The sequence below is a fragment of the Psammomys obesus genome, unplaced genomic scaffold, assembly GCF_907164565.1.
Source record: "Psammomys obesus unplaced genomic scaffold, mPsaObe1.curated_primary_1811, whole genome shotgun sequence".
NCBI classification, from domain to species: Eukaryota; Metazoa; Chordata; class Mammalia; order Rodentia; family Muridae; genus Psammomys; species Psammomys obesus.
In genome coordinates this window covers 47,620,054-47,643,269 of record NW_026585644.1, presented here as the reverse complement: position 1 = coordinate 47,643,269, position 23,216 = coordinate 47,620,054, and the positions used below count along the sequence as shown (strand labels likewise).

The 23,216-nt window shown below is 45.6% G+C and overlaps 1 protein-coding gene across 1 annotated transcript in view; it reads left to right on the top strand.

Annotated features, from left to right (window-relative positions):
- Thada (THADA armadillo repeat containing) overlaps positions 1-23,216 on the top strand; it is a 296,591-nt gene that overhangs the window by 246,680 nt on the left and 26,695 nt on the right. Inside the window, exons 32-36 of the mRNA XM_055619015.1 lie at positions 3,389-3,762; positions 4,687-4,805; positions 5,362-5,434; positions 8,140-8,293; positions 11,489-11,620. Coding sequence (XP_055474990.1) covers positions 3,389-3,762; positions 4,687-4,805; positions 5,362-5,434; positions 8,140-8,293; positions 11,489-11,620 — 852 coding nt within the window. The remainder of the gene's footprint in view (positions 1-3,388; positions 3,763-4,686; positions 4,806-5,361; positions 5,435-8,139; positions 8,294-11,488; positions 11,621-23,216) is intronic.

The following is a 23,216-nucleotide window of genomic DNA, read 5'->3' as shown; positions in this document are numbered from 1 at the left end:
GGTCAGCAGAGTTCGCTGAGCTACACTGAGATGTCAGATACTTAGTGCTTCATATCCCGAATGCTCTCCGGTAAGCCATCTAGGATAAGCTCATTCATGTTCCTGATAGCCCTGCGAGAGGTAGAATATCTGAATTTCAGCAAGGTGCCCAGTGAAGTTTTCCCTGATGTTCTTGTAAATTGAAACCCTCAGAACAGCACATGACTACAGACTACTAGAGCCAGAGAGGAACTGCTCAGAACTGAGTGGAATGGGAAGCAGGTACAGAAAGGGAGCCGGCTGAAAAACTGAGATCTCTGTCTTCTGCTTGGCCTAGTGAACACTGTTAGTAATTACTTGATTGTGATACTTAAAGCATTCTGTGAAATTGAGGCCGTCATCTTAGATGATGAGTATGTAGCATGAAGAATTGGCCGTGGGAGAGCCCTCACACTCTCCTAAATCTGTCCCAGATTCTTCATCACTTTAGTCCTCAACCCATCTTTTTCCCTATCCATTCTGCCTTAGTCCATCTTTCTGCTACTATGAAAGAATGCCTCAACCTAGGTGCATTGCGACTGAAGAAAATTTGTTTAGCTCATAGTACTGGAAGCTCAGAAGTCCAGAACTTGGGGAGGGGGTCTCGTCTAGGACATGACAGGACAGGTGAACATACTAAAACCAAGAGAACAAAAGAGGGTCAAGTTTATAAATAACACACTTAGCCCTTGTGGCCTAATCACCTCTGAAAGGCTCCCCCTCTTAATCCAGGCCTGGTGGTCACAGGACACCAGCACAGGGACCTGTGACCCCGTACAGGGAGGTGCAGGAAGACTACCTGAATCCCAGACCAGCTTGGACCACAGAATGAGACCATGTCTGAAAAAGCAAAAACAACAAATTAACCTTTTTATGCCATTGCAATGGCAATCACACAGATTTTGGGGAGGAAACCTTTTTCCCTGAGGCCTTAGTTTCCCTTTTGGACTAATAGAAGGTGGGGTGGGGAGGTGGCTTTGTGACTTGCCTGGAACTGCTAAGCTTTCTCCTGAGTGCTGAGATTATAGGCATGTGCTACCGTTTTACCTGGTTTCCCTGCTATAATACCACACACACCCCCACAATAAAAATGATAAAATGAGCATGTTCTCCTGATGTTGTTAAAAATAATCTCTCAGGCCAGGTGTGGTGGCATATGCCGGTAAGCGCTTCAGAAGCTGAGGCTGGAGAAGCCTTAGGCAGTTTGAATAGCAAGACCAAAAAGTAGCTCAAGTCTGTTCTTTGGTAAATACTGAGTGACTGGAGAGGTGTCTCAGGAGTTAAGAGTGCTTGCTGCTCCTGCAGAGGATCTGGGCTCAGTATCCAGCACAGGCATGGTGGCTTACAACCATCTCTAACTGTGCTTCCACGAAATCCAGTGCCCTTTTCTGTCCTCTGCAAGCACTGCAAGCAAATATGATGCACAAACATTCAGGAAAAACACCCAAATGCGTAAAATTAATTTTTTTAAAGAAGCAATAGACAGATACGTAAGCAACTCCCCAGTGGCATTCTCTTACCTATAAAAGAATATGTATGTTTTTTTACATGTTCTTCTTACCAGTGATCAGACTGTGGGCCTCTTTTTCCCCACTTAGGATGTATTTATTTTTATTTTATGTCTATCAGTGTGTATACCACATGGTGCCTAGTGCCTATAGAAGTCAGTTTAAGTGTAGTTATAAGCTGTCATGTGTGTCATATAAGCCTCAGTTCTTGGCCTCTTATCCAAAGAATTGAAAATAAAGGCTCACGAAGATTTGCAGTAGAAGCCAAATAACTTTCTTTGAGACAAAGCAATAGTGGAGGTTATAGAGGAAGACGCTGTCAAGGTTGACAATGAGCTGAATGAGTAGCTCACACCACACTATAGAGTCTCTGTGTGTGGAGTCCAAAGGAAGGAAGGGAGATCTTATTACTAAAGGGCATGGTTTTTCTCTATTTTGGTTGACAGATTAGGTCACACATTCAAATCTTTCCTAATGAGCATGTCTCCTTGATTATGCATCTGATTTTAATCATACATACACCAAATGTGCTCTATGATAGGCATAAGAAATGGTAAATAGATTCTCCCTGACAGTTCACTAGAGGACAAAGTTCCACCTTACTTCACATGCATCCAAAGCCAGGTCATGTCTGATCAGCCCCTCTGTTCTTCATCCCTTGATGTACTAAGAGTACACTTGAATAGAAACCTTAAGTTTGATTGTCGTTAGGGACTGGGAAACTTACACTATTGTTCACAAATGGGAGTGTGTGTAGCCTGATGCAGATGGGAGTTCATTGGGGTCTGAGTTAGTAGATATGTTGTTCAAAGAAGGAGTGTGCATACTACATGTAGGTTAAGGAACTAGGCTGCCAACTTGGTCATTACAAGAGGGGATGTGTGTAACACAAAACTAAGTTAGGTTCCTGTGCTTGCCTGCCCATGGGGTCACTTTGCTCAGGTGGTTCCCTGGACTTTGGTGGTCCCACCACTTTCTTGCTTCCTTCCCTTCATTTGTATTGTTATATGGGAATCATGGTCTAAGCATTTCTCTTTCTCAAAGTTGACCACCATCTCATTTCATCTCCTTAAGGGCAGTGATCATGTTCCATTTGAAGCTTAGTACATAGAAAGCAGGCAGGATGTTTTTGGATCAGAACTAAGACTATTTATGTTAATCTCCACAACTGAAAAGCAGAACATAAAACTTAACAGGTAGATAAGGATTCATAGGGATTAAACCAACAAAGACAAGTCCCAAATACAAGGAGCTCCCCATCTCAGTAGTCATAGAAGAGGGGCTGTGGCGCCTACTGCTTCTGCTTCAGGGCCAACAGAAAGGCCAGTAGCCTAATGTCCAGAGCGAGGAGGTTAGTGGCCCTGCTGGATGGACAGTGCGGGACCTAAGACCATTTTGTACTCCAAGTTAAGACAGGGTGAGATCTGCCCATAGCAGTACGGCTGTAACAGGAAGGGAGTCCCATTGTAATGGGAAGGAAGAAGAGATTTTTACCTGAAGAAAACGGGGAGTAAAGTAATGGTTTCAGGTGCCTACAGGGCTGCCATGAGAGAGCAGAATTAGGCCAGTGAGTGGAGTTCTAAAAAAATCTTTGTCACAATTAGTTATACTAACAGTGAAATGTGTTATCTTGTGAGCTTCAGGTAAGGACAGGATCCAGCCCAGAGCCTCTGGTGCTTTACAGATTGCTGCATAAAGTTTGTACTTTTCCTTTGGGTACTTCCTGAGGCTTTCCAGATCAGGTCACTGGATTTGCATTTATTGAGTGTCCAGAAGAGGTGCAGAAGTTCATTTTCTGTGATGTTTCCCATTCTCCTGTATAACACGAAAATTACTTCTTTCTCTACTCTTTTTGTTTCTAGCTCTGCAGAGTCTTGGCCTCTGGGAAGATGTGAGAAGAATTATCTTGGGATCAGAGCTGGTTACAGGTTTCCCCTGGACCTTCAAGGTGCCAGGCCTGCCCCAGTACCTTCAGAGCCTTACCAAGCTAGCCATCCCTGAAGTGTGGGCATCGCTGGCTGAAGCTGAAGGGCAGGCGATTGCTGTTCCTCTCTCCTTCTCCCGGCTTCTGGAGTCCTCCTTTTCTGAAGTGCGCTTGCTAACCCTGGATACCCTGCTGGAAAGGGCAGCATCCTCTGAACTGGGAGAGAAGGGACCACTTCCCTTGCTATATAGTATGAGAGAGGAGTTCTTGCTGCTGACGATGAAGGAAAACCATCCAGGCTGTTTCTACAGGGTAGGGTCTCCATTGCACTGATGCCCCTCTGTGTCCCACATTCTTCTGGAAACACCAGGAAGATAGAGAGGAAAGCAAGTCAGGCTTGTGCTATCTGGGGGCAACAGCTTAGCATACCAAAGACCAGGGCCCTGTACACTGCTTGGATTATGTACAGAAGAACCTAAGATGCCAGTGGTACTGCTTGACCTATCAGTAATAGGTCAAGCCACTGTCTTTAGGAAAGATCATTGAAAGCTAGCTATGGGGGTGGAGAGAGAGCACCATGGTTAGTGCTTGCTACACAAGCATGAGGACCAGAGTTCATATCTGTAGCAGCCATGTAAATGTCAGGTATGACAGCCCACCTGTAATGCCCACACTCGGGATGAAGATGGGATCCCTGGGGAAAGCTGGCTAGCTAGACTAGCCAAGCCAGTGAGCTCCAAGTGCAGTGAGAGACCATGGAGAATGAGCAGGGAAACAGCTGATGCCACCTCTGGCCTCATCAGCTACAACACATCTCAGAGGTTCTTTACTGATGTGTCTGTTTACAGACAGATGGCTACCTGGGAAGACTAGTCAAAATGAAAGGGAGATTTCCAGGCCTAAAATTCCAGAAATTTAGGAGGCTGGGGCCTAGCTGAGCTACAGAGTGAGGTCAAAGATAGCCTGGGTACATCGTGAGACCCTGTCGCAAAATCAAGAAGCAAAAAAAAAAAAAAAAAGGCAAAGGAATCTGGTTCAGTCTAGCTCTGGTGTCAGGTCACCAAGGACCCTCAAGCTTGTCATTGTTCTGCCCTGCCTCAGTTTCTCATAGGTGTCAGAGAGGAAATAAGAAGACAGTAGAATCTGGCCCCTCATTGTTATAAGCAGTCTTGATTTAAGAGACAAGACTTTTCCCTGTGTGTTTCTTTATCTTGCTTTCTTGGATTTGACTCACAGGTCCTGAAGATTCTCTCTCATATGAACCCCAGTGAATGGCTCCCACACACAGAACGCTGTGTTCAGCTCTCCCCAAAGGAGTTCCTGATCTGGACTTTGGATATTGCTTCCAATGACAGGTTTGCCCCCCAGACTTATGTGCAGTTTCGGTGAGCTGTATTCGCCCCTTCAGTCTTCATGCAGGAAGCCTGCTGCACACTGTCCCCACCTAAGGGCCCAGATAATGAGTTTCTTTCTAAGCCTCAGCCTAGAAGCTGTGTTCTAAACTCCAGTAATAGAAGAGAGCCAGGTTTTCACACTCGTGACCAAACTTGTAACTAAAAATATGAGCAGTTGTCTGATCAGGAATAAAGGTTATAGACTATCCGTATCAACATTTGTGCATAACATATGTTCACTTTGGGCCTGGGGCTATAGCTCAGTGCTTGTTAGCATCAGCAAAGCCCTGGGCTTGATCCCTAGCACCACAAAAGCCGGTGTGGTAGCACATACCTCTAATCCCAGCACAAAAGAGGTAGAGATTGGAGGATCAGAATTTCAAGGTCAGCCTTGCCTACACAGTGGTTTTGAGGCTAGACCTGTCTCATCTCAGATGTTTGGCTTGACTTGTATGTGGTAATTGTTGTACATTTTTTACTGTATGTGTGTGTGTATTAATTTTCCTTTATTTTCCAGATCTGAAATCCAGGGTGTAGCTCTGAAGCTTGCCTCCAAAGTAATCACCTACCGTGTGAAGACATGTGAGGAGGTGAGGCTGGTTCTGTACCTGTCCTGAGGCCTGGGTTTTTACCCAGAGAGTATTGGTCAAAGAACTGTCCCAGCAGGCAGAATCACAATGAATCCACAGAAGTGTTGGCTTGTGCTGAAGGTTTACTTTGGGAATATTTGTGAAGACTCTGAACATGTGCTCTCTTCTCTTTTGTTCTTGCCATTTTTGACTAGAGCCTGGAGTGACAGTTCCCCAACATAGACATGTCCCATTGCTTTCTCACCATTTCTAAAGCTAGACTTATTTCAAGAGGACTAAACAAGTCACTGCCAAATATACTTTGGATAACAACTTTGTGAGCCAAGTCTGATGATATATTGTAAGGTTGAGATGCTCTGCCTGCATGTGGTTGAGCTGTATCTGAGCCAGGTCTCACATGTGCTCTGCCTATTCCACTTGCCCAGTGAAGGTGAAGTGGAACCATAGTAAGCAAAACAGCCTCCTGGAAACACACTATGAGACAAATACATACATACCTCGTATGTTTACAAGAGGCATAGTACCAAGGCTCAGCAAACATTGTGGAAGAGGGGACAGAAAGACAGGGAGAAGGCAATGAAATCCCATCCTCTAGACAAAACACATCAGTGTAGTCACAACCTACAGTAGCTTTGTTTATTTGTATAGACCTGCACAAGGCAGGTTGTCCCAGAAGTTAGTCATGGGGAGGGGAGGGACTCTATCCCTTGAATCATAGGCTACCAATGGACTGTGAGAGAGCAGAGGCATTTTAAATTGTGCAACCTCTAGTGAACCCACCAGTCTCCAGTTTCAGTACCAAAACCACACAGATGGTCCTGGTCAAACCCAGGGGAACACAAAGAAAACGAAGCACAGGTGTGGGAGAGGAATAGGGAAGAAGGGAAGGGACAGGAGACAGAAGGAGATAAGAAAAAGGAGGATGAATAGTGCATTATATACTTCTGTAAAATTATAAAGAACATATTTAATTTGTTTAAAAAAGAAAGACAGCACCATCTCAAGGCAGTGAGTAGACAGTAAGTATGAGCAGTCTGAGTACCCTTTCATCACTGTGCTGGTGGATCTGCATGATCACAGTGAAGCTAGCACCAAGAGATACTGAGAATCAGCTGTACAGCCTACAGTGCAGGCTAATGACAGAAAGAGTGCTGGGTCACTACTGTGAATAGTGGGACTCTGGGAACCCAAGGGAAGGAAGGAGTACTTGGGAGCTGAGGAGGATTTAAGAGAGGGGGTTGTTTAAGCTCAGATTTCCCAAGGCTGGGTCAGGGTAAAACCCCAGGGTAGCATTAGCAAGCAAGGAGGCAGATTCCTTGAGTCCGTCATTTGAAGGTGTGACCGAGGACCAAACCTAGGTCACAGGCCACTAAGAGATATGACAGTTTTAAAAATAAAGAAAGAAGAAGAAAACAGTGTTTGGAAGGTCAAGTGAAATATGGAAAGACACGATTTGCTTAAAGGATAAACAGGTCTGGGGCAGTAGCTCAGTAGTATGACTTGCCTAGCATGCACAAGGTTCCTGCCCCAGCTCCAGAACAAGACAAAAAGCCTACCCCTGTAAGGCCAGCACTTCTGAGGCTGAGGCCTCAGGACCACAGTGAGCTACAGGCAAACACAACAAACCCCAAGTTCTAAGGCAGCAGTGGAGACAGCAGAAGCAAGTCTGCCACAGACTACAGCTGCTCTTCACGCATGAAGGAAGTATTATTCCATAAAACTGGAAACATTTTCTAGGGAGAAGAAAATCCACAGAATGGTAGAACAACGTGGAAAAACACATTAATGCAGCTCTGGAGAGGGAGCTGTGCTTGGGCCTCAGCTGCTGGGTTTAGACCCGTAGAGCCACTGCCCCAGAGCAATTGAAGGAATAAGTCCTGTGGTATGGTTGATTAGGAACAGCTCCTTGGTGATGTGTCTTGGAGTTCTCCTCTCTGGTTCTCTGATGGCAGACTTCATGAGCAAAAGGCATCTTTTTTTTCCCAGTTCTGAGGTTCCCAGAAATGGCCTTTTCACTGCCTAATAACACTGCAGACATGGCAGAGTGTGGCATGTGATGGGAAAGCATGAAGAAAGGAAGCAAACAGACAGACAAGAGAATTCACTTGTAAAGCAAAGCTACTCCTGTCATGATTAGCCCAGCCTGGAGATAATGGCATTTATTCATTAATGTCATAAGGGTCTCACTCTCATCATCTCTCATAGGGCCATAGCAGTAGTCGTAGCAGAAGTCATAGCAACAGTTTAAATTCAGCCTTCAAACTGAACCAGGATGTAATTTCTAAGAAGAATAAGAAATGAGTATAAAAGCTAAAAAAAAAAAGCCAAAACTCAGAATAGAATATTATTTGACCAGGAAAAGGAATGGGCTTAGAAACCTTAATCTGCCAGGTGTGGTGGTGTACACCTATAATACCAGCGCATGGGATTACTCTGACCCAGACATCACACAAAGCACATACAAGTCAGAGCATCATGGGTGTGCCACAGGCATGCTCAGTCTTAGGTGTCGGTTAGTTTTAAAAGAAAAACATGCATTATGTACCAATAAAGCTCATTACTGAAAACAGTGGGACTTTGTTCCAAGTGAGCACTAGGGAGCTGCTGCTTTCTGAGGCTGCAGGTACAGCGGGCTGGAGCTCTTCCCCCCTCTTGCCCATGGGAGCATGGTGGAGATCACTGATAGGCTCCTGTTTTGTTCTTAGAACAAGGCTTCCATGGCTCCTGAGCTGAGGCAGTGGGTCCAGCTGGTTGTCTGGTCCTGTGGAGAGCATCTTCCTACTGCATCTAGATTGGCTGCTGCTGAAGTCCTCACGAGCACCGCGCCCCTGTTCCTCACTCATCCCCAGCCCATTCTTGGTAAGTGTGCTGAGCGGGGTGCCCACTGCAGCCAGCTCAGCTAACACAGGGAGAGACAGATATTCTGGGCTAAAGAAGGGACGGTTAGCTGAGTGGTGGTAGCACACCACTTTAATCCCAGCACTCAGGTGGCAGAGGCAGGCAGATCTCTGCGAGTTCAAGGCCAGCCTGGTCTCCAGAGAAGTTGCAGGGCAGCCAGCGCTACACAGAGATGGCATGTTTCTAGGATATTTTGTCCTCTTGATTAATATTCTGATTGTTTCTTACCAACAGCTGCTTTTCTTCTTTTCCTTCAGTCTTATCACCCAACATTCTACATACATTTTTTCAGAGCACCTATAAGCTTTGCGGTCTTTCCTCTCTGTAAATTTAACTCTTTTGATAGGCCATTATTAAAACCCTTCATTTGAAACAGTATCACTAGGTAGCCCAGGAGAACCTCCAGCATAAGAAATTCCTGCTGTCTCAGCCTCCGAAGTGCTGGGATTTTCAGTGTATACCACCATGCTAGTCTACTGAAGAGCTTTGAGCGGGTTCCCACTGTCTCCAGGCTAGATCTTCACATCCTTTAACATAGCTCACTAGGCCCTTTCTGTTTTTCTGTTTCACCCCTGGCCCACTCTACTGCTTCATCATCCGCCTCCCTTTCCTCAGGCCTGTTTGTCATCAGTAGGGACCAGCTCTCTAGGAACAAACCCCTGCTTGATTGACTTGTTTGCCTTGCAAAACTGCCTCTTCTAGGAAGTGCTCCCCAGGATTCTGTGGTGCTGAGGCTGACTTCCAGGCTTCTCTTTAAAGTCCCTTCTGGGCTGCTGGTGCCCTTTGCTACTGAACTTAATTTGAAATCAGTGCTGGGATATAAGAGGCACTATTTCAAACTCAGGTGGTTGTGCAGCTCTGAACTGGCTTCTGATCTGGGTTCCTCTCCTCACTGCCACTCACATGCCTAGAGAGCAGGAGCTAGGAAAAGCTTGGTGCCAGCAATGCTGAAGAGCACAGTCTGAGGAAAGCCTTAGGAGTTGGAAAGCACAGGGGAGTTTGTTGAATTTTTTATTGTGTTGCTCTGGGGTTCGTATTGATTTATAAACATAGGGGTTAGTTAAAGGAAAAGCAGGGACACAGAGCCGGTCTCCAGCACAGCCTGTCCTCTTCTGCATGTGGACTCATTACTACCAGGTGCTCACTTCCTGTCAACTAGTCACTTTCCATTTCTCTTTACTGTGTTCACACTTGGCCCTCAAGAATCAGGAAGGGGCAAGCCCCCCAAGGAGCCTTCGGTATTGCTGTGGAGACAGATTTCCAGATAGGAAAGAGTCACTTTATAGGTGGTGATGCTGTGATGTGAGCATGAGCAGGGTGAGGACCGAGGAAGTGCTGCCCGTGCAGCCTCTGTTTGGAAGCAGTGTTCCTTGCTGTTCTTTTCTTCTTCCTTCTAAGTGATACCATCAGCGACCCTCCTGTGGTTCTGACTTAATCACTGAACCCAGAGCAACAGGCGAAAAGGCTAATAAACTTGATTAGATCAGGCCTGGTGGTTTGTGCCTGCAGTCCTAGCTACTTGAGAGGCTGAAGCGGCATAGTGAAACCCTCTCTCAAAGGCATTTTGTTTTTCTTTTGTGTCAGGCATTTTCAGTACATTTTCAGCACATTTTTTTCTGAACTTTTGTTACTCTGTCACTCAAACAAGTAAATTTGTGTAAAATAACGTAAAATTCGTGTGTGGAATTGAGACTTGGTTTGTGTTAGCTGCTGGTGCTAGAGATGGCATAATGGAAACAAGGAAGGAGATTAGTGGTGGCTGATGGCCCCCTGCATGTGAAGAACTGCTGCCAGCCGGAGACATGAGGGCAGATGGGAATGGACTTAAGGAGAGGAATTTTAAAGCTTCAAAAGACCTTGTGACTGAGAACACTCAAGATGGATTCTTTGGTAGAACATACCTGGAATCACAGCCTCTGAGAGATGGGAGCAGGATGACTACAGGAGTTCAAGGCCATTTAGGGTTACATAGTGAATCTGAGGCCAGCCTGGACTGTTAGAAACCTCTTTAAAAAAGAAAAAAAAAAAGTGCTGAGTCTGTAAGCAGGAGAAAGACTTAAAGGCTGATCAGAGAGATAGAAGAGAGCTATAGCAAATGGTACTGTTGGCCAAGGCAGTGGCCTCAGCTCTGACTGAGGTATGCTGGGTGGTGTTCCGCCATTGCCCTGTATGAGACCCTTCGCAGGCCTGCACTCACTGCCTGCCACCTCTCTCTCCTCCTAAAATCAGTTCCTATGGCCCATTCTAATGTCTTCCTGCAGCCACCCACCTTCATGTTGACTGCTCATTACCTATATTCAAGATCTCGTGGCCTTGAGCTGCCCAGAGCACATTCTGCCTTTCTGTTTGTTCCCACAGCACCGTATGGTAACCAGCAGATTCAGTGCTAAGGGCCCACGGTAACAGAAAATAGGACCTAGAGACATATGACAAAGGATGCCCTTTATCTTGAGCCTTCCCCATGTTTGATCCTTGCCCCAAACATCCTGATTAATATTTTGCTTTCCAGAATTGGTAGGTTCTCACAGTCTCTCAAATCAACACTAAACTAGTTTCTGCAAAGCACTCTTTGGTTTTTTTGAGACAAGGTTTCACCGTGTAGCTCAAGCTGGCCTTGAATTCACTACGTAGCCAAGACTGGGATTACTAGTATGTGCTACCATCCTTTTTTGTTTGTTTGTTTTTGTTTTTGTTTTTTCCCTGATACAGGGTCTCATTATGTATCCCTGGCTATCCTGGAACTCTATATGTAAACCAAGCTGGCCTTGAGCTCACAGAGACCTACCTGCCATCTGAGTGCTGGGATTAAAGACATGAAAAAGATTCTAATTGCATAAATCATGCCACTGGAGAGAGTTGCCAGAGCCTTGTAAGCCAGTCATCACCTTCTGGAAACCTTGCCTAAGGCTAGTTGACTGCAGAAGGCCTTCCTCCTTCCACAGAAAAGATGTCTCCAAGCCTCCCCAGCAGGGCCCTCTCTGTTTCTCTGTTGTTCTGATTCTCAGGCTTCCTATTGTACAACAACCTCCTCCCAAAAAAGAATGGCTGTTGCTTCTTCATGAATGTTCTCCTCCCCTGTAAGGCTAAAAGCAGCATTACTGCATGCTTGTTGGCATGTAGACGAATGACATAAATTCGCTTTGATTTTCTTCACAGAATTGCAGGACACACTTTCTCTCTGGAGGTGTGTCCTTACCCTTCTACAAAGTGAGGAACAAACCGTCAGAGAGGCAGCCACAGAAATCGTGACAACAGCCATGTCACAAGGAAACACTTGCCAGTCAACAGGTACCTTGTTCTTGACCTTGTGACATACTTTATTGCTCCAGGACCAGGATTGGCAAACTTACCTGTAAGATGCTGTAGAGTGAGTATTTTAAGTTTTGCTTAAGCATTCAGTCTTTTCCTCAGCCTTTACCGTTGTGATGAATTTGAAATTTGCCTGAACCATAGGCAAATAAATGGGACTAGTTATATTCTAAAAACTTAATGCACAGCTCACTTCCCAAATTTGATCTGCCAGCTTTATTCTGTGGACTCTACGTAGAAACTCCTAGACAAAAGTTGTTTTCAAAGATAGAAATTTAATGTACGGTTTCCTTTCTTGGTTGGATTGTCATTTGTTTTAAATAAGGCCAAATCTTGATTATCTATATGGTTACCTATGCCAGAAATCACAGACCCATCAATTTTGCTCTTACATGAGTTTTTATATGTGTAAGTTAAGTTTTGCCTTTGTTCCTTATTTAGCCTAAGAAACAGGAGCGAGGTACAAAGAAAGAGGTCTGGGGTAATGCTAAACTCATTAACCATACAGCCATTGCAGCCCTGGCCCCAGGGTCAGCTCAGTGCTACGGAAGCGAAGGAACTCCTCCTGAGGGTAGGGCATGTGCTGCTGGCCGCAAGGGATGGGAAGCAAGTTAGAATGGAAGCAAGGTGACTCACTTCTGGATAAGCTGACCATCTGGGACAGTGACTTCTTTTATGGATGTGCATACTTAGCCCTGGGTTGCAAGGTTTCTGGGCCAGTCATCCTGATGATAAGCATGAATGCCATTCTGAAACAGGGAGTCACAGCTGTGCAGAGAAGTTCCCATAATGTATGGCTGAACAGGAGGGGACAGAGCTATCTAGGATTTATAGCTGCACCCCTTGGGTAAAAGCGGCTCTTTGAAGCAAGACACTGGCCTATCCTCTGGAGGGTTCCTGGAATATTCAAGCTTATGGAGATATGAAATCTCAGCCATACTGTGTGTGTGTGTGCATTCTTCTGCGTGTAGGGAAGAAGCTAGTTTTTGCACAGTCTTGCAGTGATGCTACTAGCCAGGAGCAACCTAGCCCTTCAGTGAAACACCAAAGAGGAAGCAGTGAGTGGTGTGTGGTGCTCTGCACACCAGGTACTGACCCGCAGACTGCTTCCATATGGGTGATCCCTATGACTCATTCCATTTCCCATGGCAGCTTTTCTTTCTTTTTTTAATTAACATGTGTTTATTTTATGTATGCTGTGTATGGCAGGGATAGGCAGAATGTATGAAGACCAGAGGATAATTTGCAGGAGTTGGTTCTCCTTCCACTGTGGGTCCTGGGGATTGAACTCGGTCATGAGGGAAGAAGGGGGCAAGGGAAAGGAGGGAGAGAGGAGATGGGGAGAAAGAAAGAGAGAGAGGGAAGGAAGGAAGGAAGGAAGGAAGGAAGGAAGGAAGGAAGGAAGGAAGGAAGGAAGGAAGGAAGGAAAGAAGGAAGGCAAGCAGGCAGGAATTGTGTCTCAGATGGTAAAGTGTTTACCTAGCATCCAAAAAATCCACAAAGTCCTGGTTCCATCCCTACCATAAACCAGACATGATGGTGCATGTTTGTAATGTCAACACTTGGGAGATGGAGGCAGCAGGATCAGAACTTCAAGATCATTTTTTGACCAGACTGAGTTACCAAAATTTGACTGGAGATAATGAATGAATTCAGTTCTTATGGTGACTTCTTTTCCTTAGATTACAATGTCTTGCCACATCTTTCTTTAAAAACTCATTTTGAATGAATGCGTGTATCCAAAAGAGTCAAATTCAAGATGTGGATACAGATCAGTTGTTAGAATGCTTGCATAGTATACATAAGCCCTGGGTTTGCTTACTAACACCATATAAACCAGGCCTAGTGGCACATACCTGAAATCCCAGTACTCAGGAGGTAGAGGTAGAAGGATCAGAAGTTCAAGTTCATCGTGTAAAATAGGGAGTTCTAGTTCAAGGCCAAGCTGGGCTAGAAACCCAGTCTCTTTCTATAGATAAGAGATAGGTAGATAGATAGATAGATTGATTGATTCATATATCTATATTTATATATATTTTATATATATATATAACAAGTTATATATATTATTTCCAACTTTTCCTCTAAGAAAAGAAAAAAAAAAAACAGGAGCTGTCTGTGCCTCTTGCTAGTAAATGTGAGCTGCATGCCAACGGAAGACCTTTTCCTTCATACCATCCATTGAGGGTTTGCTTCAGAACTAGAGGAAATTCTTACTATAACGTCTCGCAAGGGTCTTGAGAACACAGTAGTCCAAAGAAAGTGATAAATGGAGCACAAATGGGAACAGAACATTTGATACAGAAGAAAAAACTGTAGTCCAGCCCTGGAGTTGAAGGGTCCTAGAAGCTGGTGGGGAGTTGCAATGGACATCCATAGTCAAAGCCAGGCTCAGAGGGGCAAGAGAAGAGCAGAAGAGCAGCCTAGAAAGGCAGGAATGGCTTGGAGCAGTATGGTGGCAATTGTGTCTGAAGGAAGTTTTAAACAGAGTGCTGTTACCAGGTACATGTTAGAGAACTATGTGAGATGGGTCAAGACTGGAGATGAATGAGGGCAATTAGCACAGACATTTCTCACTAAATGTCACTGGTGCTGATGGTAGATAGAAGAGGAATGATTTTCGAGATCTGGGGAACTCAAAAGAATTGAAGGCTGCTGCTTTAGGAAGTGGAGAGGAGAAAAACATAGGATGAATTCAGGGTTTCAAAGCATCCAAGAGAGATTTGTGCCTGTGCCTCTGGTACTGATACATAGTCTACATAGTTCCTGTGGACCACCAGGAACTGGGAAGGATACAAAAGCCACAAGGCATTGTGGTATGGGACAAAATGTTCTTTTAACAATAAAAACAGTAGGACAGGGTGGGACAGTTACATTCAGTGGAAACAAAATGAAGTGTCCAGGCTCTAGCCTGATCTTTTCACAACACAGTTCAACTATTGGGAGCCCACTCCTTCACACGGCTGGCCATTGGTTCATCTGACATCAGCTGGAACTTCTAGAAGGGACAAGTCTACTCTCTCACACCACAGCACCTCCTCATGTCTCACACATGGCTGGCTTATGAGTAGATTTGTAGTAGGAATTAGTTAATGATTCTGGAAGGCCCAAAGAAAAAAACTCAGGGTGCTGGTAAAGATGGTCAGGAGCACTGATTCTTCCGGAGGACCTGGATCTCTTCCCAGAACCCATATGGCAGCCCACAACCATCTGTAACTTCAGTTCCAAGTTCCTTAGTACCCTCTCCTTGCCTCCACAAAGTGGAGACAAAGTGCACAGACACATATATGCAGGCCAAACACTCATACACCTAAAATTAAAATAAAAGAAAGAGGAGAAGGAAGAAAGGGAGGAAGAAGAGGTGGGAGGGGTGCCTTTAATTCTAGCACTTAGGAGGCAGAGGCAGGCCAGCCTGATACACAAAGCAATTTCTAACCAGCCATGGTTATACAGTGAAGCCCTATTAAAAAATTTTTTCAAAAATTTAAAAAAATAAAAAGATCTAGGGAAGAAAGGATAGAGAAATATAAACAGACAAATATGGCCACCTTTATCCTACCCTTTGGAGCTCTGTTTCTGATCTAACCCCCCTTTAGGCTCCTGATCCACCAGGAATCACATAAGATTTCACCTTCTGCCATGAGTGTATATTTGGTGGTAGCTCATTAAACCCCAGCACCTCTCTCCTCCAGACTCCTGAGAGCTGGTCATTGTATCATCCCAAATAACCCTGGTTTTTCTTTTCTTCTGTCATTTCCTTCCCTACACGCTATCTAGGTAGCCATGGTCTTAGAGATTAGAGGCCATCCTCTGCTTTTTTATTTTATTTTGTTTTGTTTTTTAATGTGGATTTTTGTTGTTTGTCTGTTTGGGATCTCCTATAGCCCAGACTGACTCATTATAGAAGCTAACCTTAAACTCTTGATCCCACTTGCACTTTCTGAGTGCTGCCTTACAGATGCGTGCCCACTTTCACTATTGTCTTCTATTAGATACACAGTGAGTGCTTAGTTTTCACTGGTGGCTTGATCTTCCACCCAGCCAATCCCTGGTTGCCTGTGTGAATTGAGAATGCCATTCTGAAACCAGCAGCTGAACCATCCCTACTAGAACCAGCTGAAAACCGCCCACTCAGCATTGACTCTGCTTCACTCTGTCTGCAGCTTGACAGCCATGTACTGGGTCCTTTCCTCCTTCCTCCCAGGGCTGGGTTTCAGACTGTGAAGCAAGGAGCTAGCCTGGGGTGGTAGAGATCATGGACACAGGTTAATTGGAAGACCCTGAAGGAGCCTCCTGGGCTTGGTGTGCTAGCCAATAAAAACTGGAATCATCATGAACCCTAGCAGAGAAGCCAAAGGATGAGTGGAGTATAAATGGAACATAGAAAATACAAGAGATAAAGGTTTGAGGTTGAACAGGGCAGGTGGCATTGTAAAGCAAGTCCAGACAGTCCTGTGGCCCTGGGCATTAAAGGAGGGGAAAACCCACACTTGCTCAACTCTCCTGAAAATGCTCTTCTCCCATCACCACCCCCAACACACGCATAACTACTGTGTACACCATTGCCACCCACATAGAGCCAGGGAGCCAGCTTAAGGTATGAACACTACTCATATGTTCCAACCCTTGAGCAATCAGGGAAGAAGGCCTGATGAGAGAGGGAGAGAGCACTAGGTCACTGTGACATTTCAAAGTGGCCCCATGGTGAGATAGCTCAGTCAGCAGAGCCGCAGGCCTGGGGAGATTTACGCTGAGTCACACATGGCTCCACCTGCAGAACCTCTGAAGGCTGCCCAGCAGCTTCAGCCCTGGCAGCACACATGTGTTTTGTGTCCTTTCCACCAGCTCACAGGCATTCTGCAGGGTCAGGCCTCCCTCCTCCCTCTGCCTTCCTGTAGGTTGTTCTTAAAGCCTTTTTCTGGCCCCAGACTCAATCCTTTGTGAGCACTGTCTATCTTTTTCTCAAGACCAGGGAGGGACGAGGGACTAAGGAGATGGTTCAGAAGTGCACATCCTGCCCTTGCAGAGAGTCCAAATTCAGTTCCCAGCATCCGTGCCCGGCAGCTCACTATCACCTACAATCCAGTTTCAGGGAGATCCAATATTCCATGAGCACCTGTATTCATGTGTACATATTACACACAGATACGTATGTAATTTAAAAATAAAATAAATCAGAGGAGGAGGCCCATAAAAGCTAAGAACCACTCCATGTGAAGATAGTATCTGCAAGTGTGAAAAAGGTGGGTCAACCATATCCACCCATTTAACAAGTATTCGGTGCACCTGTCCTCAAGCTTACATCACAGGCTCGTGGTGCAGCCATACCATCTCTCCTCTGGACTTCTTCAGAAGTCAGCCAGAGCTTCTTACCTCCTCAACTCTTGTCTGCCTCTAGGCAAGTGTCCGTGGTGCTCATGAGAGGGTTCATCATGATAGTGTCATCCATGCTACTGCTCCTCTGCCTACTCCCCTACCCTGGCTTTCCATATTCTAAGACCCAAACTCCCTACACAGCACCAAAGGCCTTCTGAGCTGACCCAGTGCCTTCTCTCTCTCTGCCCTAGCTGCCATGGTCTTCCTTAGCTTTGCCATGCCAGCCTCAGGACCTTGCTCAGGCTGCTCTTCCTGCTTTGAACTTTCCCACCTACCTGTACCTATCTGCCTACCCACTAACACCATTCTCATCTCAGCATCAATTCCACAGAGGGCTGCCCGGCCACCCAAACTGTGGTGAGCACCCAGTCTTTTCTTGACCCTTCACCTGCTGCCTTCATTCTCTGCAGCTTCTGGTTATTTTTACCCCTTCCAGCAGAGCAACACTTCCTGGAGAATCTCTTTTACTTTTATGTTTTATTTATTTGTGTGTGTGCATATGTCTGTGTGTGTATATGTGTTTGTATACAAGTGTGCAGCATTCATGGCAGAGGTCAGAGGACCTTGCAGGAGTCAGTTTTTTCTTCAACCTGAGATCAGACTCAAGTCATCAAACATGGCAGCAAGCACTTTTACTTTATTGGTCCTGGTTTTTTGGTTTGTTTGGTTTGGTTTGGTTCAGTTTCTTTGAGATGAGTTCTTACTCTGTAGCCCAGGCAGGTCTCAAACTGCTGGTAATCCTGCTCCAGCCTCTCAGCTGCTGTATAGAGTAGGACTTTCATTCTTGTTCACTGCTCTGATGTTTAGAACCTGGCATCCACTAAAAATCACTATGTAATCAGTTGAATGAATGAATGAGTGTATGTATGTATATATGTATGTATTGGTCAAAATAGTTCAAAACAATAAGTGGGAGAGATGGAGGTAAAGCCCTTTGGACTCTAAATTATTGAGAGCTCTATGGAACTCTGTCAGTTAGAGATCAGCCTGGTATACATAGTGAGTTCAAGAACAGTCAGGGCTATATATGAAGATTCTGCCCCCCTCCGCCACCCCAAAGAAAGACAGAAAGAAAAAGAGAGAGAGAGAGGAAGGAAGGGAGGGAGAGAGGGAAGAAGGAAGGAAAAAATTGCCTTAAAGTGGGAGATCCCAGTCCTAGTAAATTAGGCCCCACTGCTTCCTAGAAACACCAACTTTAATAAGGAGCTGGTTGAGCATCATTCGGTCCCAGCCTATGACAAATGTAGATGTACTTACTCTCCCCTGTCACTCACTCCTTTCTCAAGCAGGGTCTTTTTCCTTTATGATTTTTAGCTGGGTAGTGTAGTACACACCTTCAGTCACAGCACTCAGGAGGCAGAGGCGGGCGGATCTCTAAGTTTAGGGGCACCCAGTCTACAGAGTGAGTTCCACGACAGCCAGGGCCGCACAGAGAAACCCTGTCTCAAAAAATAAGAGATTTATTTATGAGGATGGAGAGATGACTCAGTGCTTAAGAGTACTCACTGGTTGCTCCTCTAAAAACCAGTATTCAGCTCCCAGAACCACGTGGTGGCTCAACTGTCTGTAACTCCAGTTCCAGAGGATCTGGACACCCTCTTCTGGCCTCTGAGAGTACTGTACACACATGGCACACAGAATAAAATAAAGTAAAAATGTTTAAGTCAATATTTATTTATAAATAATAATATCCTCTTTAAAAACAGCCAGTGCTTTTAGCCACCAAGCCCTCTCTCCCATCCCAGGATGGAATTTCTTGAGTAAAATTTTCATTTATGTCCACATAATGAAAGGGAAGGCCTAGAATAGCGACTAAGGGCACACATCCTCCTGGAGGGACTACAGTAGCAGCTGCTTTGAGTGAGGGACACTTCCTTCAAGTCCCCTGTTTCTGCACAAATGCAGCATACCATCTTGCCCTCTGAATGCTCCACATTATTCTTCCAGCACTAGGAGAACATTTATGCTTTTCATCATTCAAAAGGCAAACAAAAGTTCAGTACATTAATGTCCAGAGTCCAGTGGACCATGAAGACTAGAGAGCTGGAGCCAGGACCCAGGACTAAAGCTTTGCTCTTTCATACCCTTGCCTGAGACAGTGAGAGGAATCCAAGCTAGACTTCAGGTCTCAGAAGGAGAAGCTGAGAGCACAGAGGACACTGGAGATTTTCTAAACTGGCATGGTTGGTTTATTCCTTTTTTTGCTTTTTTGAGATGTTTTTCCTGTAGTCCAGGCTAGCCTCAGGTTGTCTGTGTAGCCCAGGATGACCTTGAACTCCTGGTCCTCTCCCCTTCACCTCCAAAAAGCCAGCATTACAGGTGTGTGCTGTCATGTCCAAATTCCTCTAGCATGTTTGATAGAAAACACTAAAGTTATATACTGAGAAAGTAGATTGGGGCCCTAGAACTGAAGCAAAAAGGAAAGTTACAATAAGGGCGTGTCACTTCCAGGGATAGCAGATGGTCCTGCATCAAAGGCTGCTGTGTTCCTGTTCTCCAAGTCCCCTGAGTCACAGCCTGTGATCTACAAATAGGGAATCTAAAATCAAGGACAGGTAAATGGCCCATATCACAGTTAGTGGGAAGTAAGGTCTGAAACACAGATCTTACTGAGCTGAGGAAAGCATGTCACTATGTGTCCCAGACACCTTGATCAGTGACATACATGTAGACGAGACCTCTGAGATCAGTGCAGACCCCTGGGACAGGTAAGCTGAAGAGGAATGCTGCCTGGAAGAGAATTTGACAAAACCCCAGCAGCACTGGGCGGAAGAATAGAGTATGTTCTATGAAGCCAGTATAACTCCACTCTGAGGCCAGCTCTTGGCCTGCTCCACTACCATCAGGGCGTTCCTTTCTATTGTCAGGGTCCTCTAGTGGAAGAGACAAAGGAAGATGGAAATTGCTATCTGCCAGGGAAGGAATGGTCTCTGTTTCCTCATTCATTTCTTCAAGTCATAGACATCTGATCAAGGTGGGCCAGAGTCTCTACCCCCTCCCCAGATACCTGTAGAGGCCTGTCACAGTGAAGCTCCTATGACCACATACCACATTGCCTTTCCCATCTGTCACTGTTTCCAGGGAACCTGGGCCCCTGACATAGACCTGCATTCAGCCAGTGTGACACCAGGCTGTACAGAAACAAATGCAAACTAACGCTCACACCTAAATGTTGGAGTGGGCTGCAGGTGCCCATGCTTACTCTCCTTGGGCCTTGTTGCTGGGGTGATGGGATTGTTTCCATGGCCTCCAAGTGACTAAGCTCCAGAGAGACAACAACAAGCTCCTTTTGAGGAAATGAGGGCCATTTTTTGCATCATTTTGCCTCTATTCATACTATTACTGATAGCCAAGCTCACTGGACCCAAGGTAACTGACCTCTGTGGGTGGCAATAATAAGCCCTTCATCTAGGGCTTAGGCCATCTGGTACTGCCGTGGCTGACAGGATCTCACTGGTAGCAGAAGGTAGCTATGGCTGATAGTCATTCCTTCTCGTGGCCCTGCGCTCCTTTCCTGGCTTCGCTTCTACGTGGGAGCCTTTACTTGCCATAGTAGGACTACACAAGATACAGCATTTCTCTGTTCACTAGGGAAAGCACCTTTTACATGTGCATATGTGTTCACCTGTGTGCAGAGACAGAGCTGTCCACACTTCTTTTTGAGACAGTCTTTCACTAGCATGGGGCTTACTTGATTAGGGCAGACTGTTGGCCAGTGAGCCCCAAGGCTCTGTCTCTCCCCAAGCCCGCAGTGCCAGGATTACAGATGTGTGCGGCTATGCTCAGCTTTTTCAGGTGACTTCTGGGGCCCAAACTGAGGTCCTCATGCTTGCATAGCAAGCACTTTACTGGCTGAGCCATTTCCCAAGCCTTCCCTCTTTGAACCTAGGCTGAGTGGGGGAATTAGGGTGAAAGAGATAGGTCTCATTCACTCCTGATTTGATTAAGTGACTAAGGAGCCTGCTGGTAAGCAACTCTCCCCCAGTTCCTACGCAAGGCCTTCACATTCCATGGAGCACAGAAATGTGTCCTTGGCCCCCTGAGTTCATTCAGCCCCAGTTCTTCTGCCAATACTAACTACCACACAGTTGTCAGATCCAGGCTGTTACAACATTACATAGCCTGAAAGGTTTGGCAAGGTAAGGGCTAAGCCCAAGAGTAGGCCTACATAGCCACTAATGAAGCCTCTTCAGCATCCTACCATTACCCAAGTAAGAGTACAGGGAGCTGCCTGAAACCTGGAAACACTCATTCTACCCATAAAACCCTCCAAATCTTATTCTGAGATCTGCTGTTTGGGATAGGCTAGCTTAGGCTTTCTTTCCTACTGCCCCTTCCTTGACTGAGAATCCGCTTGACAGGAGCTCTTCAAAACATAACAGAATGGAAAGTGGCTGCTGCTGATTGCTGCCAGGAAGAATTTTACCTGGGCCCATTCTGGGAGGACATGTGCGCTGAGCCCAAGGTATGCTGTGACCCTCATGCCTCTCAGGGTCTCTGTAAAGAGCACAGGACAGCATTCTGGGTGCGTCTTCCTATATGATCACTAGAGAGGATCAGTCTCCTAGGAGCTGTGCTTTGGTCAGCTCTCTGAGCCAGCAAATGTCCTTCATGTCTAAGGGGCAGGAAATCTTTAGTGAGTGTACTGATGGCCCATGGCAAAATGAATTTCCTAGCTGGGTGTGGTGGCACATGACACTAATTCCAGTACTTGGGAGGCAGAGGCAGGCAAATATCTGAATTCCAAGCCAGCTAAAACTATGTAGTGAGACTCTGGCTTTAAACACTTTTTTTTTTTTTTCTTTTTTTGAGACATGGTTTCTCTCTGTAGCCTTGGCTGTCCTGGACTGGCTTTATAGATCAGGCTGGCCTCGAACTCAGCCTCCCTGAGTGCTAGGATTACAGGCATGTGCCCCCGAGCCCAGCTGAGACCTTGCACTCAAAAAAGAGAGAGAGAGAGAGAATGAAACTGGTCTCGAGGAACAAAGGCAAAATACAGGTGGTGAGAATCAAACAACTGACCTTGGCAGTGTCTTGTCTTCGCTCTGTGCTTCTCTCTTCCACTTTGATCTTGCCTGCCTCCCACACCAGCAGGGCTGTGACATTACCAGGGTAGAAGCAGGGAGGCTTCAGGCATGAAACCATGGTGTTTTAGTATGTATGAATTTGGTGTGTGTAACGCAGAGAGCAAGTCCACTGTGGCTTAAGCAGGTCAGTAACCCTTTGCCTAACTCAGAAGACCCAGCAGGCTCCTGTGGTGGCCCTGTCATCTAGGGACCCACACTTTATTTCCTTCTGCTCTGCACTTTCAATTTGCACTGTCTCCCTTGTGGTCTATGTGCAGTCTGGTGACGAGGGAGGAGGGGAAGCCCACTATTGAAGTTACATCCAGCGCACAGTGATCTTAGCAGCCAAGAGCTGCTCATGTTCTGTGAGTCTCAGTAGAGGCCCAACACTGTCAGTTTGAGCCAGTGGCCGCATGCTCAGCTAAAAAGTGTCTTTCTCTATGTGATAGGGAAATAGGTTAGAAGATAGATGCACACTTCTCACTTGCCATCTTCTTGTTCTTACATGGTCTTAGTACTAGAGAGCTGTCTGCACACACTAGCAGCTGGGGACTCAGACATGAGTAATAGTGAGCTCCTGGCCTTGGTTATTAGGAAACCCTGCTCTTAAGTGTTGTGCCATTCACAGCAGATTTGTCCTCACTTGTATCCATGTTGTTTTTAATCATAGCAACTCACACAGCCCTGTGTATGAGAAAAAGAAATAATATAAAAATTTTGGTGGATGAATCAAAATTGTCTCTATCTTTATAAATGTGAATATAGGTCAGGCATTAGTGGCACATGCCTTTAATTCTAGCACTTGGGAAGCAGAAGTGGGTGGATCTCTGTGAATCTGAGACCAGCCTGGTCTACAGAGTAAGTTCTAGGACAATCAGGGCTACACAGAAAAATCCTGGCTTGGAAAAACAAAGCAAAAAGTGAATATGGATCCCTATTTCATTTTTCAGGCCCCACCCATTAACAAAAATGCAAAGGTTTGGTTAAAAGACAAGTACACAAGCCTTGCAATTACATCACCATATAGTTAGAATTAAGAGAATTAATAAGTAGGTAATAGTACTTAATAGAGTGTTAAGAATAAAGAGATGCAGGAGGAACATAGCAGAGTGACACTTTGGAATGATCCAAGA